This window comes from Aspergillus fumigatus, chromosome 3 (assembly GCF_000002655.1).
Source record: "Aspergillus fumigatus Af293 chromosome 3, whole genome shotgun sequence".
NCBI lineage: Eukaryota > Fungi > Ascomycota > Eurotiomycetes > Eurotiales > Aspergillaceae > Aspergillus > Aspergillus fumigatus.
The window spans coordinates 1,625,213-1,641,207 of record NC_007196.1 but is presented as its reverse complement, the minus strand read 5'-3'; the positions used below and the strand labels follow the sequence as shown (position 1 = coordinate 1,641,207).

Genomic DNA, 15,995 nt, shown 5'->3' with positions numbered 1-15,995 from the left:
AATACCTAGTGCCCAGTCCAATTATGACTCTATCCCCATATGCTCCACCAGCCAGATGCGTCTCAACGGGCCTTGCCCTTCTCCCCGCGGGATGGAAGAATTCTGGCCATCATTTCTTCCTTGGTAATTAAATGGTCGATGCGTTCCAATAACCCAAGAAGGCTCTTCATGTCGCTGCTCCATTCGTTCAACACGTCATCGGCATCTCGAGGTTTGGCGAAGTTGACCAGTCGTGCGGGACGGTCAATCTTGGCATAGATGGTTTTTGAAGTCACCAGCTCGCTGATGTACTTCTCGGTCTCTTCCTCGGCCAGATCAAGGAGTTCAGTCAGACGGCCCATCTGAATGCGAGTGTAGTACTTGGCTACCACACGGACATTGTGTTCAATGACGCGTTTGCGGAGATCTTGCCACCTCTTATGTGCCTGATCCTCCACGGACTGGCTGGGTTGCGCATTGAACACATCCGTGTTGCAGAGATGTGGACCAAACTGCTCGGCAACCATGGGCCAACGCATCAGCTCGGGGACGGTGAAGAGCTTGACGAGGCGAGCTTCAACAGGAACTAAGGAGAGTCGAGAATCTTGCTGAATGCGATGCAGCAGGTCGGACTGTTCATTGTCGTATGGAGAGAGGACAATGTAGTAGACGATTCGGGCAAGCACCTTGGTAACTATTGTCAGTGTCCACATAAGAAGACAGGGTAGGTATCGGCTTACTGCTCGCAGTTGCTCCGGGTTACTCTGCACTGAGTCCGTGTCAAGGACCTCACGGTAGTGTTTGCAAACAGCTAGATACTTGTAGTCATGATTTGCAAGTATGATTTGTTGCTCGTAATAGCGGAGCTTCAGGTCTGTCACGTCTTCGTCGACTTCCATGGGAGGTTCATCAGGAGCGCGTGTCTTTTCTCTTTCCTCGGCCGCCTTCTTGAGCTTTTCAATTTCCTCTGCTGACTTCTGTGGCTTGCGCGCAAAGTATCTCTTGTTGATCTTGCGACTCAAGATCGCAGCTTGTGACCAATCGCCACGTTCTATGCAAAGAGCTACCTGCTCTAAGATAAACTCGGTCTTCTCACGCCTTGTCATGGAACCGAAGGTTTCCACCTGCAGCTCGCAAAGAATGTCGGCGGCAGCATTGACATCACCCTGCGATTTCTTGATGTTCGACAAAATGCGTGTTACACGAGCCCTCTCTACTTCGACGAAAATCTGCAAAGGACATCAGCGACAGAGTGCTGGAGCGACGGGCAGGAGCATTTACCTTGCCTTCGGTCACGGTCCGCAACGTATCGATCACAGACAACTTCACATCCATGCTAGGTGTCTCATCCAAAAACTTCATCACTGTCTGAACCATCCTCGTTGTCGCCTGTTTGAGTTGACCATGTTTCTTGGAAAGTAGGAGCACCTGGTCATTGAGGAGATTCCAGTTGCCCGAGTCTTTGCAGATTGTGACGATGGTGACAAGGATCCGTGAAGTAGTAGCAAGATCAGAAGCCTGGGATCGAGTGTCAGGTTAGTTTGAGTTCGCCAGAAGAGAAGGGATCGGGTATGATGGCATACCTGTCGTGCCTGCTTCTCCAGAACCAGGAGCTTATCGATGGCAGCTTCAACATCGGACTAGGGAGCCACTGTTAGTACTAGAATTAACATCAGAGGGTAAATGCTTCAAACCTTTGCCAGCTGCTCTGCCTCTGGGATCAGCTTGTCAGCATCTTTCGAGAAATCCTTCTCCGGCTTCAAGAGGCCACCGTCGGACATGGCGACAAGCGTTGAGACGTCACTTCTTGAAATCGTCGTACTGATGCGTAGATTTTGGAAGCTCTGTATTTGTATGTCCCAGAGGTTCCACTGATCTTGAAAGAAGAGTGCTGATTAGGTTTGAGATAGGTTTTAGGTAGATGGGCTTGAAGCGCTGACTGTGTGTATGGTGTACCTGGGCCTTGCTCTCCAGACCAGCTCAAGCTGGCGGAAGCTTGGTGTCACGTGATACAGCATCACTCAAACTACAGAATAAAGACAAGTGCCTCTCTCGGATCACCAAACCTACCTTTCTCATGCACATCGCTGTTTTGCGATCTGCTATTCTGACAAATGGAAGTCCAGAGACGTTGAGAGTAGCTTCTGGAGAGTTTAGCCTCCTTAGAAGGTGTCTTTATCGAACCTCACACGATGTGATGTTCAACTGACGCTCGGGGACATTGGCGATAGGAATCAGTCAGATTACGAGAGAGGGCCTATGGTCACTAGCAGCATGAAGCCTTGTGCTTTGGCTGCCATTAAGATCTTTCTACCTGTCTTTTGTCAATCCCTCCAACTCGACCCGTTATTATTATCGTTAATGTGATTCCGTATCAGTCTATCCCAACTGTTCCTGGCAACATCACTGGGACGCTTAGATAAGCGAAAGGTACGATCACGCAATATCGCATTAACTATTTCGGGCTCCACGGCGAACAAACCAGCGGAAAGAAAAGATATGTTTAAAGAGTCAATTGTTTTCTTGATGGCTTTTGACAGGTTCCCTTTGAATCTCTGCCTCTTAATACTATTGATAAGCTTATCGGTCCTGTCATCTGCGACAGCCATTTCGGAAAGGGAAGTCACTGTTATCTCCAGCGTATGAATAAGCTTCGTCCTGGGTTAGGTATTTCCGCGGAAATTCAAAAAGCCATTCGAAACCTTTTGCTCAAGGCTGAGGATCGAAGGCGGTTGGGCTAGATATAGGAGTCAAAGGCAGCCCTTCTGCAGCGTTCATATTTACGTTTTCTACCTCATAAAAGAGAACCAAAGTTCTTCGCATTGGACCTGCTTGCGGTGGCAATCTGTCACAATGAAGGATGCGTCTTCCGACAATGGCTGTCAAGCACCTTTGCTGATGGCTATGAACACTGAACATCAGGTGCACTTAATCATTGGGACGAACCCTTTAGCGGGAGCCCGTTGCGCGAAGAGTGTATCCGTCGGAGCGAAACCTATCATTATCGCACCAGATACGGTTGATGTGCACTATACATTGACCGAACGCTTCGAAGACGGCTCAGCGCAATGGATACGCAGATCATTTCAAGACGATGATCTAACCACCCTTGGGAGGGAAGAAGTCGACCATGTTGTTGACATGGTGTTTGTCACTCTCGGTGCGAGTGACCCGTTGAGTAAGCATTGATCAATCTTCCTATTGCAGCGTTCGTGACTGTTGACCCTTCAACAGGTTCCCACATTTCGAAGCTTTGCCGACGACTGAGAATCCCGGTGAATGTATCTGACGCACCGGATCTCTGTTCCTTTAACTTGCTCTCTACGTACTCAGATGGCCCTCTGCACATCGGAATTACGACTTCGGGGCGTGGCTGCAAGCTTGCCTCTCGCCTGAGGAGGGAAATTTCTGCTTCGCTTCCTCCGAATCTAGGGACTGCCATCGACAGACTCGGTGCGGTAAGAAGGCGCCTTTGGGCAGAAGACTACGCTGCAGGACTCTGTGATGGCATTTTCGACGGAGATGACGATGATTCGACTGGTCAAAAACATACTTTCAATAATCTGGTCACCGAGCATGATAAAGCGGCCGCCAAAACAAGACGTATGCGCTGGCTCTCCCAGATCTGCGAGTACTGGCCTTTACGCAAACTCGCCACGATTACCGATTCTGATATTGAAAGAATCCTTCAGGCCTACTCTGCTGGGAAAGAAAGTGCCAGCGACATGAATAGGACTGCGCTGTTATCTAAGAAGGGAAAGATTGTTTTGGCTGGCTCTGGTCCTGGCCATCCCGATTTGCTCACTCGCGCAACTTATCATGCGATCCAGAATGCAGACATTATATTGGCGGATAAGCTTGTGCCTGCTCCAGTCTTGGACTTGATACCACGCCGGACCGAGGTCCATATTGCGCGAAAATTCCCCGGAAACGCGGATCAGGCGCAAGAAGAGTTTATGCAAATGGGAATCGAAGCCCTGCGCCAGGGGCGGTACGTACTCCGGCTGAAGCAGGGGGATCCGTATCTCTATGGTCGAGGAGGAGAGGAATTTGAGTACTTCCGAGGCGAAGGGTTTACCCCCTTGGTTCTTCCCGGAATCACCAGCGCGCTCAGTGCCCCATTGTTCGCGGATATCCCTGCTACCCATCGTGGTGTTTCGGACCAGGTTCTGGTCTGCACCGGCACTGGAAGGAAAGGCGCAGCTCCAGAGCCTCCTACTTACGTACCGACTCAGACAGTCGTCTTCCTGATGGCGCTGCATAGACTATCTGCACTTGTGGAATCACTGACTACGCTACCGGTGGCAGATGATGGCTCCCCAGCGAGAACAGCTTGGCCCAAGGATACTCCATGCGCCATCGTGGAACGGGCTTCATGTACGGATCAGCGGGTTATTCGTTCAACTCTTGAGAACGTCTGCTTAGCATTTGAAGCTGAAGGGTCTCGCCCTCCCGGTTTGCTCATTGTCGGAGCCAGCTGCCGTGTTCTACGCCGACCGAGCGGCCAAAAATGGACTGTTGAGGAGGGATTCCGAGGCCTAGATGAATTGCATGCTGTTTTGGACGAGTCTATGAGGGACGGGAGTGTGTTGAATGCCTCTTGATGCGACTTCCATTTGCATTTGGTGATTTTCTGGGCACGAGTTATGAGGAATCACAATCATGAGCGGGGAGTTTGGTTCAACAGGTCTTCGATTCGAGATAGAGATACCCATATAGATTATGTTTCAACACTATGAACTGGTCAGGTTCCTTTCTCAATTTAACTCCTGTATTAAAAGCAAATCCAGACCTATTTTAATTCTTGGAGTAATTTTCAAAGTAAGAGGGACTAGAAGCACTGGCGTGAACCCCTTCGGAAGCATGGCTTGAGGTAGATAATTGGGTGAAATATATCCTCTACGTACGGAGTACCTCTTAACGGATACAGGGATCTATACGGAGTCACGGGTTCCGCCACTAGGCATCCGGTGACCTCCACAAGTCCCCAAGTCAGCTCTTGTTAGAGTCAACCGTCTCAACAGTCATATATCATCAACAGCACAGACTGCAACATGCCAACAGATAACAAGACATATCTCTCGAACGGGCAGGTGCTCGCAAGGTACGGATACGATAGCCAGACTAGAAAGCGAAAGGCAGAAGACTAATGTCATCCCACTCAAGTCCTCCCCTCTCTGTTCGCATTCTACGCTTCTTCGAGAATATCTACTTCTTCTTCGGCTTATATTTCGTGAGCCTTTTCTCGGTATGCTTGGTCTTTTGACAGTCCCCGACTTGGTCGTTCCTCCCCGTTTTGCTGGATCGTTCACTCGGCACAGTATACACCAGCTACTAACATTTGACCTTCATAGCTCGATCCCTATACTGCCGCTCAGAACTCCCAGTTCAATGTATCACGGTCAGGGAATCGTCACAATGCTAGGCCTCGCTGGGGGGGCAGTGGTCCTAGCCCTGGAGGCGGCGGCGGCGGACCCGGAGGTGGTTTTGGGCCTCGCAGGATTGGGCGTGTGGACGATATTAGAGGACCGGAGTGCAAAAGCTGCCGTTGAGCTTTGGTAGTACCTCTCTATGTTTCTTGACTTGTCCTTCAGCGATGCTTTTACTAGGTTGCCTTACGGGAACCAGCGGGTCTTGTACATGGCACAGCGAACTAGCCTATTACAGAAAAGATGATGACGTTTTCGGCGTACGTCTCTTGCCATTCATGTGCATTATAAATGCAATCTCCTGCTGAGCCGAATATGGTGTAATTTCTCTCCAGTAGGGGGTTTAGATCGTTTCGATAAGAGACTGGTCAATGGCCACGAGTACACTACGGCTGTGAACTCGTTACCTGTGGCATACCTGCTGGAAGAGCGGGTGTTCGGAGATCCCATCCGTATCCACTGTTAATTCTTGAGATGAATGATGACTTACAGAGTACATCAGCATCCATGTACTTCATCGTGATGCGCGAAATCCATATCACGTGACTCATCGGAGTTCTCCGCAGTTGATGAGGGACATAACAGCAAAACTGCGTCAGCCTACTGATCGCGTTCACGGTGTGATCTTTCTCTCTACCATCCTGCAAAGCTTCCAGCACTATGACTCTCCCTACAAACAATGCTGAATGGGGTGCCGTGATCTCCAGCTACAAGGACCAGCTTCCGGAGGTCTATCCCGTATACCAAACCCCGCTTCCCTCCTCCGTGAACCGATACATCGACCATACCCAGCTGTCCTTAGATGCGACAGACGAGGATATTGACAAACTCTGCGCGGAGGCAGCTAAACACAACTTTTCTGCGGTCTGCGTTCGCTTGCGACATGTCCGCAGAGCCGTTACAAATCTCCAGGGTAGCCCGGAGTGCACTGTAGCCTGCGTCGTGGGTTTTCCTGAAGGCACGCACGACACCATGGAGAAGGAGAAGGAGGCGCTGGACGCCGCAGAACTGGGAGCGAGTGAGCTAGACATGGTGATTAATTGGCCAAAGTTGAAGGAAGGGCAGTACATGGATGTCTACACCGATGTCCTCGAAGTACGGAAGGGGGCACCGTCGCCAGTCAAGTTAAAAGTCATTCTGGAGACCTCACAATTGACCAAGGATGAGATTATTGCTGGCTCTGTCATATCGAGCATGGCCGGGGCCGACTTTGTCAAGACAAGCACGGGATTCAAGGGAGCGGGGGCCAATGTTGACGACGTCGCTATGATGCGGGCTATCGTTGAGCTGGTAGGAAGGGGAACCAAGGTGAAAGCCAGTGGAGGAGTTCGCTCCGCCGAAGACTGTATCAAGATGTTGAAGGCAGGCGCAGACCGCATTGGAACGAGTTCAGGGGTGAATATCATAAACCAGCTCGCAGGAAAGGAGACGCAACCGACGACACCCGCAGCGTACTAGTACGGTGGTCAGTGGCAAGCCTCAACGAAGGTAGAACGAAGGTAGACTATTGCTTGCCACTGAGACCGAGCTTGTCGTCAAAAGATAGTACCTTCAAATGTCTAAAACTATGTACCTGACTAGTAACTATGAGGCACAGCGTGGGGATGGATATCAATACATTGCTGTTTGGGTAGATAGCTGGTGGAGCACGTTGTCAACAGACTACCCATCAGCTGTCAATTGTTCTTCTCACGAACGGACATTTGATTGAAAAAGGATGGACAAGTTCTGCAAATATTGACGATGATCCATCTGTCTATCCCACTCCATTTACCCACCTCTTCCAAAGGCGGTGCGACCAGAGGAAGACAACCCTCATCTACCAAATTTACTTACCAAAGGCAAGTACTACTCGGCAACTATCCGACGTACTTCGATCGCATGACTTGCAGAGACGATAACCTGTAAAGTCAAAAGCCTTGCAATGATATCAATCTTCCCGATTGCGGTGCCAGCCATGACGTTCCGTTTACTTTAAGAGCATATGCTACCTATGCACTGAGTGACCGAAGAAAGTGGAGTCGTGCAGTGAATGAGAAAATTAGTGCCAATATCGAGGATATCTCCTCCTTCGTATTTCTCAGAAAGACTGTGAACAAACCTGCCATATCAACCTCAATCAAATCGGACGAGGCTTTTGTTCCCCATCCGTTGCACGTGCGTTGACGATGCCATTGTATAGGTGATGACCACGGTGCATTCGTTGTAAGGCTGGTGATTGAGATGAAGGGAATCTCCAACACCCAAAGCAAGTCGAAAACCCTCTTACAGCAGTGAGTGGACTGCATTCTCATCCTACTCATCTGCTGGCAGATATGTATATAGTTTTCTTAGAGAAACTACCCTACCTGCGCAGAAACCCGAGTATGCATCCCAAATCGTTGTAGACCGGACTGCTACCAAATCGGATATATCATCTCTGTATTTAACAGGTGTGCGACTACGGCGAGGCCCCGAAGAATTGGTCCATTCAATGCTTCTTTTCGGTTGGCAGGGCAGGAAGGTAGGTTAGTTGCTATCTTACTCTGTCGTGAGCACTGGTCTGCCCCTTCTCCGTTTCAGATTGGATCAGAGGAATGTGTCTCTAGTGTTTCCCCGATGAGACGGGTTCAGCTTCAAGACCCGTCAGCAAGCATTCCTGGTTGATGATCTCACACGAGGCTGTATGTTCTAGCGTCTTACTTCTGACATCCAAGGAATGTCAGCTCCCTTTAGTTCGCTTTCACGGTGGCCAATTGATGAGAATTCGGAAGAAGGAAGAGTGAAGGTGCCAGTGCACAAGCCCCTTGATACATGGACCCCTCTTTACATTATCGCTCTCTTTCTCTTTCTCTTTTTCTTTTCTTTTTTCTTTTTTCTTCCACCCCCCCCCCCTCCTCCTTGTCGGCTTCTGACGTGTGGCCGAAACGATGATAGCACCTTTCGGGCTTAAATTATTGGGGACTGAGCGTTAATATGGCTATGTGGCGGTTATTCATGCATTCGATGGACTTTATTAATATTGGGTTTGCCTGGACTACACGTTTGTTATGGGTGTATGGGTGTTAGGATTTCTGGACTAGAAGGGATGAGACGATCGAGATATTTTTATATATTGAGTCCATACTTTAGACCTTGGTGGGTTCATGACTATATATACACATGCAAACTGTTCAGGATATGTAGTTTGCCCAAACTATTAGCCCCTGGCGCCTTTCCTGGAAGTCTATTCAAACGATATATATGCAGATGCAGTGAAACCTAGTGTCATAACAGAGAAATGTAAGGAAGGGAAAGCGAAGGGGAAGATAGGAGATAGAAGCGACAATCATTGCTCGTCACTGCTTTGATCATCGGTTTCGCTGGTCTGAGCTTCCTCTTCCAATTCCATACGCCGAAGTACGGCATCACCCTTCTTCCCTTTCCTCTCGGCAGCGAACCAGGCTTCCCGCCTGCGAGTTTCGCGCTCTTCCTTTCGAGCTTGACGCAGGAGCTTCTCGCGATGGGCATGCTCCTGCTTCTGATGCAGCTCATTGACGTAGTCATGCAGGTTGACTAGGTCCGAGCGCAGTTTAGTCACCTCGTCTGTGGTAACTTGGCGCGCCGCCTCGTTGACGGCAAGTTTCTTCTTTAGTGTGGTAATTTCCTCTTCCAATGATGCGATCTGGGAGTCGTCGACAATTGCCGCTTGCTGGGAGACTACTGATTGCGAAATCGTCGAGACATGGTTTCCGTTATTCCCGGAATGCTTGAGAGCGGCAAGCTCCGCAAGACCTTCTTCCATCATTGACTCGGGGAAGAAAGCGTGTGTCAAAGCTGTAGAAAACTGATCTCTCTGATGATCGCTTAAAGTGAGTTGGGCTGTGTCAGAGGCGAGCAGATGCGTACTAAATGTATAGTCAGCGGGGACAGCGCCAGGCGTACCCGAAGACTCTGAAAGAGCATGGTCATAACGTGGCTTGACGATGGTGTGCGCTACTCGTCTCAACTCATTTCCGGAAGACGGTAGTCCTTCCAATGGGAGCGCAATGATATTCGTCACGGGGTGGGTGTAATCCGCCAGAGTTGATGCATATTTCCGTCGAGCTACATTCCATGACAGGACCTTCCCGTTTTGATGTCCAGATAGCAAGGTCATTCCATCGTAGGACAGAGAAAGCGAGTGGACACCACCGAAGTCGGAGGACGGAGCAAGCCAGCGATCTTCCGCTGATGGTTGTGACGGAGTGGAATGTAATGAAGGATCGTGTAGGGTATGTTGTATTGACTGACTCTTGTAGAAGTCAACTGACTGGACGCTACCATCCTCATATCCCGCATAGAATGCGCGGTCGACCGGATCGAGAGTCAAACAGGTTGCAGAACCAGGCAATAGGAAGGTTCGAAGGAGGCGTCCCGTGTGATAATCCCAAGCAATGGCGGTGTTATCTTTGGAGGCGGACACAGCGATGTTATAGCGACCGCTGCTATGGCCCACAGCGATGGATGTGATGGCAGCGCGATGGTTTGAGAATGTACGGACGGGCGAGTTTGGCTGCTGACGGTCCCGACCCGAGGGAGGTTTCGTGAATGAAAGGATATCAACGAGTGACCAGACATGGATACTAGCATCAGACGATCCCGAAAGAATGAAGTTGGAAGTGGGATCAACCACGAGCGATGTCACTGGTTGTAAATGCGACGCTGTCGTAGCCACTTGTCGCCCGGTGCAAGTCTGCCGTTCAAGGGTCCCAGTCAGAGATCTGAACCAGCACAGAGGCAGACAATTTCATAACAACTTGTTTTATTCACTCACCTCCCACAAAATCAACCGTCCACCTTCCGTTCCCAGAACCAGGATATCCCCGTTCTTCCCACCCGCGAGCGCGATGCTGCGAATGCGCTCCGGAAAAGGGACGATTGCTTCCTGGTTTCCCTTCTCTCGGCTGTAAACATGAACGATGGCTTTCTCTGACTGCGCAGCAAACACATGTGACGGATTCACAGCCAGGCAATTGGCTGCCGTTGAGCTTTTTTTGAAGGTAGAGCGTAGGTTGAGAGCGGGCTGCCACTCTTGCACACAAATTCCCACATCTCTCAAGGTCGCAGCTGCTGGCGTCTTGGCGGACGTCAATGTCGACGCGATAAAGCTCTCAGACAGCATCACGACTTGACTGAGAATTGAGGAAAAGGGATAGAGAGGACAAGAGGAGCTGATGATGAAGAGCAGCTGTCATAGAAACTTTTTTTTACTTTTTCCTCTTTTGGCGGATCACTGATAAAGCGGGTGATAAACGATCAGTTTGTCTTGTTTGCTTATGGGGAAGATGAGATACTCTGTACAAAGTATTCTGTATCTGCTGCTAGATATGCCGATCAAGCCCATCAACGAAGACAATATCAAACCTAACTGACGGACATTTCATCTGAGGAATTAACTTTGATTTTCTGGTTCGTGACTCAATACATTGACAATAATCCTTGGTCCCCCTTCAATTCTTCCTACTGACCCTTCTGTCATTGTAGCATCTACTCTCTGAGAGAAGGATGGATCGACATCTCGAGAGACCAGGCGAACTATTATTTTCGCCATGGTGGCCATTCATCCTAGGTCTTCTTGCTCATTCTATACAGTGCCTCCGGTCGGCATTGAAGCTTTCTGACTGAACGATCAATGTCCTCAAAAGTATATCTGTAGCCACTGCCGAGATTGTACGGCCATTGCCAAATATGGCACCAATGCCTGCGCCCACAGCAACCGATGCAAGGGGTCCTTTCCTAGGGGTGTACCTTTGATTGCTCGGTGCAACAGGCACATCATGCCCATAACCTAAATGGATTGAGAAACTGAGCGTGACGTGCCTTCAGAAGATCACAGGGTTACCTTGTCCCTCACTCTGCATGTCTCATTCCTTGTGCTTTGACGAAATAGGATCGACTTGGGTGAGCAGACCACCCACGTTGCGGTGTCCCTACAGGTGGCGCGCAGTCACCGCGGTCGATCCATTAGACGTGGTAAATGTTTCGATCTCACCTCCCACTGGCATGCAAGGATGGTGAAGTCGTTACCTTTCCAATTCGTTCATGTTCCAAAATCTTTGGGGGGCTCTCCGGAAGGGGCAAGATATACATGCCCAATGTTCGGCCTACTGTCACCCCAGGGCATCAAGGGATGGTTGGAGTGCGTATGTTGTGCTCGTAGTTATAGGTGATGATGGCTCTTTTACATGATTCGCGTCTGGATTCCTTCTTTCTCGGTTGACTTCTTTGATCCATCCCAACGCTAAATGCAAGTTCATTATCTCACTGCTCCTCTCACGACTTTGCATGCAACATGTCCTCCACCAACCACCAATCTCCTCGAATGTTCTCGAGACCGACCTATCATGAGCATACAATGTCCGCTTATCCCGTACCACCCTACTATGTGCCCCGTGAAGGTTCCATAGCACGGGATAATGTACATATATCAGCCTGTCTTTCGGAAGACTATCGGCCGCGGACAAGGAAGCAGATGACGAGTTCTCTGTCTTTCATTCCACCAACATTGCCCCGGCCTGAGCAAGTACCTGACCTCACTGCTCCACAGTCAAGACGGCAGGCAGACCGGGGTCCCATCTGCATTTCGCCTTTTCGTTCCGTGCAGAAGATGAAGGAACCTTTTCAACTGCGCCTGCCCGGCTCTCCTTCGTTGGAGAATATCACAGCCGCCGCGAGGGAGTCGAAAGCGGCACGGCCAATGTCTGGGAATCGGACACTGCGAACATGGCGATCGGACCTGAACTTGGCTTCGAGTCTGGAGACATTCGGACTTCTGCCCAGCCCCCCTCTGTCTGATTCCAGAGATTCGCGGCCATCTACGTCGTCGACGTACTTCTCACCCAAACCGGATTCTGAGATGGAGGCGGGTGAGAGACGAATGAAACATTGCGGTTGTATTCCTGATTTCAACTCATGCGACGCTTGCGACGGTGCGCGGGGTAAGGTTACGAAAGCAGAGGAAAGGGCGACACAGGAACCAACCAATGTCCATGCGGCGTACTCCAACCTGGTCAAACGATGTGAGTCCGACGAGGGACGATTCACACCAGACTCCACCGATTCGGAACGAACATTATCCCCCTCTCAGTTTTCTGATAATGAGCCACCAGAGCTGGGGAAAGCTTCTAGCTGTGTTGCCACGGCCCAGAGAAGCCGGACAGGAACGGTTTCAAGCGTGGGGAGTAGCTGGATGCCAAGTAATATCTCATACTTTGAGAGATGGCTCCAAGGTGTTCCGGCGACGCTAGATGTCAAGGACGAGAGGTCAAAAGAACTGAACAGGAGAAAGTGTCAGATAGTCCAAAACAGTCCTCCACACCTGGAACGCCGGGGTGAGCTGGAGGCGACAGATGAAGCTGTGGTAAGTCTCCATCTAAGAGTTACTCGTTCGCTTACCCTGCTAATACAAAAGCAGATTCTTGATCTCACCGGCTGCAGCATAACAAAGCCCAAACTGGTCGATATATCCCGACAGTCATCTCCCGCCATGAGCCACACGCTCCCGAATACTACACAGCATCCAGTCCCTTCCACTCCCGACATGCGCCAACATGAAATATCTGCCTTCAGTCCTGACACTCCATTGGAGATGTCAGATAGTGGTTATGTTACTCATAATTCCTGTTACTCGCCAGACGAGTTTCAGGATGACAAGGAGTCGCATTATACAGATTCTATCTCAACCCACTCAGAAACAGCCAGCGAAACGATAGTGTGTGAGAAGCTGGTTCTCAAAGAAGGACCGTCTTTCTCGCCACCCAAACCAAAGCCTGAGACTAGAGCCGACTCTCCGCCAAAGAACCAAACCTCCCCAGCGCGGTCGTCCAGTATGTTAGAGAAGGAAGAGCGAAGGTGGTGGGACCACGAATGGACGATCGAACAGCTGGAGCAATCCGTTAAAGATTTTCCACAGAATATGTTGAAGCTTACGTCGCCTGTCATTATGTTCCTTCGTCAAAACAACGAGAAGGCATTGATTAGGCCGTTCCGCAAAATATTCCCAGACGTCGCGGAGAATCTACTTGACTGTCTCTGTGCGATTCTAATAGCGCGAAACTATGTGGCCTCGTTGGCATCTACCCCCCGAGGCCCCATCAGCTTATCCTATCATTCGACATTGTCCCGCTTGGGTCCAGTCCAAGAGAAGCCAAACTCAACGCCAGCAACGCAATTCACTCCAACATCGCCGTCCCGTATCAGAGACCGCGTGCTGGGACCAAGAAGCATAGAGCTTCGCACAGACTTGGATCGAGTCGTTGACAACCTGCTATTCGCAGTGAGCGGCCGGTCCGATGAAACATTGAAATCGGCTGTGCTCGTTTTAGCCCAGGTGCTTGAATGCAAAGCCTAGCTTTGATCTACGCTGGGCTCCTCATCTTTTCCTTCTGTCTTCTCAATCTTCTTTTCGTCATTTTATCTCGAATGACTTTCATGCCCTCATGGTGAGCATTGCAGGTACCACCGTTGGTCTCATATATTTACTTTATTCCCTCAGTTCCGCTCACTCTCGAATATGTCGTCTACTTGCTGTTTAGACCATTGCGTTCTATATACCTGCCATTTGGAATCCATATTTGGCGTGCTTTTACCTTTTATATATTGGCGACTATGGCTGGTGTATGATTAAAGAGAAGAATATCAAGAGCAATCAAAAGATATTCCAATAGAAACTCTGATCGGTAATCCAATCTGTCAAAGTGATCCTACTCCATGCTTAAGTTCTTTGTGCCGGAATGTGGAAGCCTCAGGCAACCCTCTGAAAGGCGATTAATCAAGATGAGTCAGCGCCGGAGGTAATCGTTGAGTCGCCGGAGTTGCCGGAGCCTTTCCCGCGGAATATTAATACTAATAGTTATAATTTGATATCATCGATGGTCACTCTGCCAATCCTCATATCGTCCACATAACCACTCCAGGACTTCCATAATGGCAGTATCAACAAGTCACTTCAGATCGCTCTGTGCGTCAAGGCCCCTGTCGCGGACCGCAATCGTTGGCCACATTAGCTGCCGTAGTTACGCTACAACAGAACCCTCGCCGTCGGCCACAAGCACTTCAACAACAACAACAGCACGCAGACGGACAACGTTCAAAGATAAACTGAATGCCGGCCCATCGTTCGCAGACTTTGTCGGGAATGGCAATACCCCTCTCGACCCCTCCGAAGCATACGCTCTCAAAACCGCCCTCGTCGGGCCCGCCGGCCGCAAGAAGGAAATGACTCGTCTGCCGTCTTGGCTGAAGACCCCGATTCCCGACTCGAAGAACTACCAGCGCCTTAAGAAGGACCTGCGCGGCCTTAATTTACACACTGTCTGTGAAGAAGCGCGGTGTCCCAACATCTCCGATTGCTGGGGTGGCAGCGACAAATCCGCCGCCACAGCCACCATCATGCTGATGGGCGATACCTGCACCCGCGGCTGCCGATTCTGCAGCGTCAAGACCTCGCGGACGCCGGCCCCGCTCGACCCGCACGAACCGGAGAACACAGCCGAAGCGATCTCGCGCTGGGGACTTGGGTACGTAGTCCTGACCAGCGTTGACCGGGACGATCTCGCGGACGGAGGTGCCCGGCACTTTGCAGAGACAGTGATGAAGATCAAACAGAAGGCACCAAGTATCCTGGTGGAATGCTTGACCGGTGATTACGCGGGCGATCTAGAGATGGTGAAGCTGGTCGCTCGCTCCGGCTTGGATGTCTACGCACACAACGTTGAGACAGTGGAAGCCCTGACGCCTCAGGTCCGTGATCGCCGTGCCAACTTTCAGCAGTCTATCCGGGTGCTCGAGGCAGCGAAGAACGCCCAGCCCTCGCTTATCACCAAGACCTCGCTGATGCTTGGCCTCGGGGAGACGGATGACCAATTGTGGGATGCGCTGCGCCAGCTGCGCGCGGCTAACGTGGACGTTGTCACATTCGGACAGTATATGCGGCCGACGAAGCGCCATATGGCTGTGCACGAGTACGTCACTCCGGATCGATTCGAGCTGTGGCGCCAGCGGGCGCTTGACATGGGCTTCCTCTACTGCGCGTCGGGCCCTCTCGTTCGGAGCAGTTACAAGGCCGGCGAGGCGTTCATTGAGAATGTTCTGAAGAAGAGAAGAGCTACTTCTGGAGGCACGGAAACAGTCGGCGTTCGGCCAGTTACCGTCGACGAGGTGACGCGGTGAATTGTCCTTTGGGCTCTCTCTATTTCTGTCTTTTACGTCTTTAGGATAATTAATCGGCGCTTGTTGGTTTTTCGTCGGCTTCGCTTCGGGTATGATCATGCAGTATCCATCTCTTGGGCCTATTATATGACAAAAGTCATCATATCACTGTGACGGTTTGAAATTCGTCGAGCTAAATACGATACATAGATTGATGAGTTGGACTCATCGTGTGTATGGTTGGTATTTGTTATTCGTAAAGTTTCATCCATATCTACCACCATCTCTTGCACACCCTACGCCCGCATGAGATGCTATACTCCGTACACTTGAACAACGAACTGCCTCAGACAGAATCGGTATCCGAAAGATCATTGTCGAAAAAGAGACGAAACACGGTAGTAGGAAGAAAAAAGAGAGTAGATGGCCCGCACATAT

At 50.3% G+C, this 15,995-nt stretch overlaps 7 protein-coding genes across 7 annotated transcripts; 5 read left to right on the top strand and 2 right to left on the bottom strand.

The window, feature by feature from the left end:
* Positions 1–62: 62 nt before the first annotated feature.
* Positions 63–1,760, bottom strand: AFUA_3G06610 (proteasome regulatory particle lid subunit RPN5; the record flags this gene model as incomplete). Its single annotated transcript, XM_749852.1, has 4 exons — positions 63–1,208; positions 1,261–1,497; positions 1,563–1,619; positions 1,674–1,760. The coding sequence occupies 4 exons, from the start codon at positions 1,758–1,760 to the stop codon at positions 63–65; spliced, it is 1,527 nt and encodes a 508-aa protein (XP_754945.1).
* A 762-nt stretch (positions 1,761–2,522) lies between these two features.
* Positions 2,523–4,770, top strand: AFUA_3G06600 (putative siroheme synthase). The gene is made up of 2 exons (XM_749853.2): positions 2,523–3,157; positions 3,214–4,770. Exons 1-2 carry the CDS (start codon positions 2,833–2,835, stop codon positions 4,581–4,583), a joined length of 1,695 nt encoding a protein of 564 aa, XP_754946.1. The 5' UTR covers positions 2,523–2,832; the 3' UTR covers positions 4,584–4,770.
* Positions 4,771–5,033: 263 nt separating this feature from the next.
* AFUA_3G06597 (uncharacterized protein) lies at positions 5,034–5,531 on the top strand (the record flags this gene model as incomplete). Its single annotated transcript, XM_001481556.1, has 3 exons — positions 5,034–5,083; positions 5,146–5,227; positions 5,334–5,531. The coding sequence occupies 3 exons, from the start codon at positions 5,034–5,036 to the stop codon at positions 5,529–5,531; spliced, it is 330 nt and encodes a 109-aa protein (XP_001481606.1).
* Positions 5,532–6,068: 537 nt separating this feature from the next.
* Positions 6,069–6,866, top strand: AFUA_3G06590 (2-deoxyribose-5-phosphate aldolase; the record flags this gene model as incomplete). The annotated part of the gene is made up of 1 exon (XM_001481555.1): positions 6,069–6,866. The coding sequence occupies one exon, from the start codon at positions 6,069–6,071 to the stop codon at positions 6,864–6,866; it is 798 nt and encodes a 265-aa protein (XP_001481605.1).
* A 1,405-nt stretch (positions 6,867–8,271) lies between these two features.
* On the bottom strand, positions 8,272–10,616 carry AFUA_3G06580 (putative ribosomal assembly complex component Ipi3). Its single transcript, XM_749855.2, has 2 exons — positions 10,183–10,616; positions 8,272–10,101 (listed from the first exon to the last, which is right to left on the bottom strand). The coding sequence occupies exons 1-2, from the start codon at positions 10,528–10,530 to the stop codon at positions 8,716–8,718; spliced, it is 1,734 nt and encodes a 577-aa protein (XP_754948.1). The 5' UTR covers positions 10,531–10,616; the 3' UTR covers positions 8,272–8,715.
* An 801-nt stretch (positions 10,617–11,417) lies between these two features.
* Positions 11,418–13,933, top strand: AFUA_3G06570 (uncharacterized protein). Its single transcript, XM_749856.3, has 2 exons — positions 11,418–12,768; positions 12,823–13,933. The coding sequence occupies exons 1-2, from the start codon at positions 11,701–11,703 to the stop codon at positions 13,756–13,758; spliced, it is 2,004 nt and encodes a 667-aa protein (XP_754949.2). The 5' UTR covers positions 11,418–11,700; the 3' UTR covers positions 13,759–13,933.
* Positions 13,934–14,333: 400 nt separating this feature from the next.
* Positions 14,334–15,578, top strand: AFUA_3G06560 (lipoate synthase; the record flags this gene model as incomplete). The annotated part of the gene is made up of 1 exon (XM_749857.1): positions 14,334–15,578. The coding sequence occupies one exon, from the start codon at positions 14,334–14,336 to the stop codon at positions 15,576–15,578; it is 1,245 nt and encodes a 414-aa protein (XP_754950.1).
* Between the last annotated feature and the right edge of the window lie 417 nt (positions 15,579–15,995).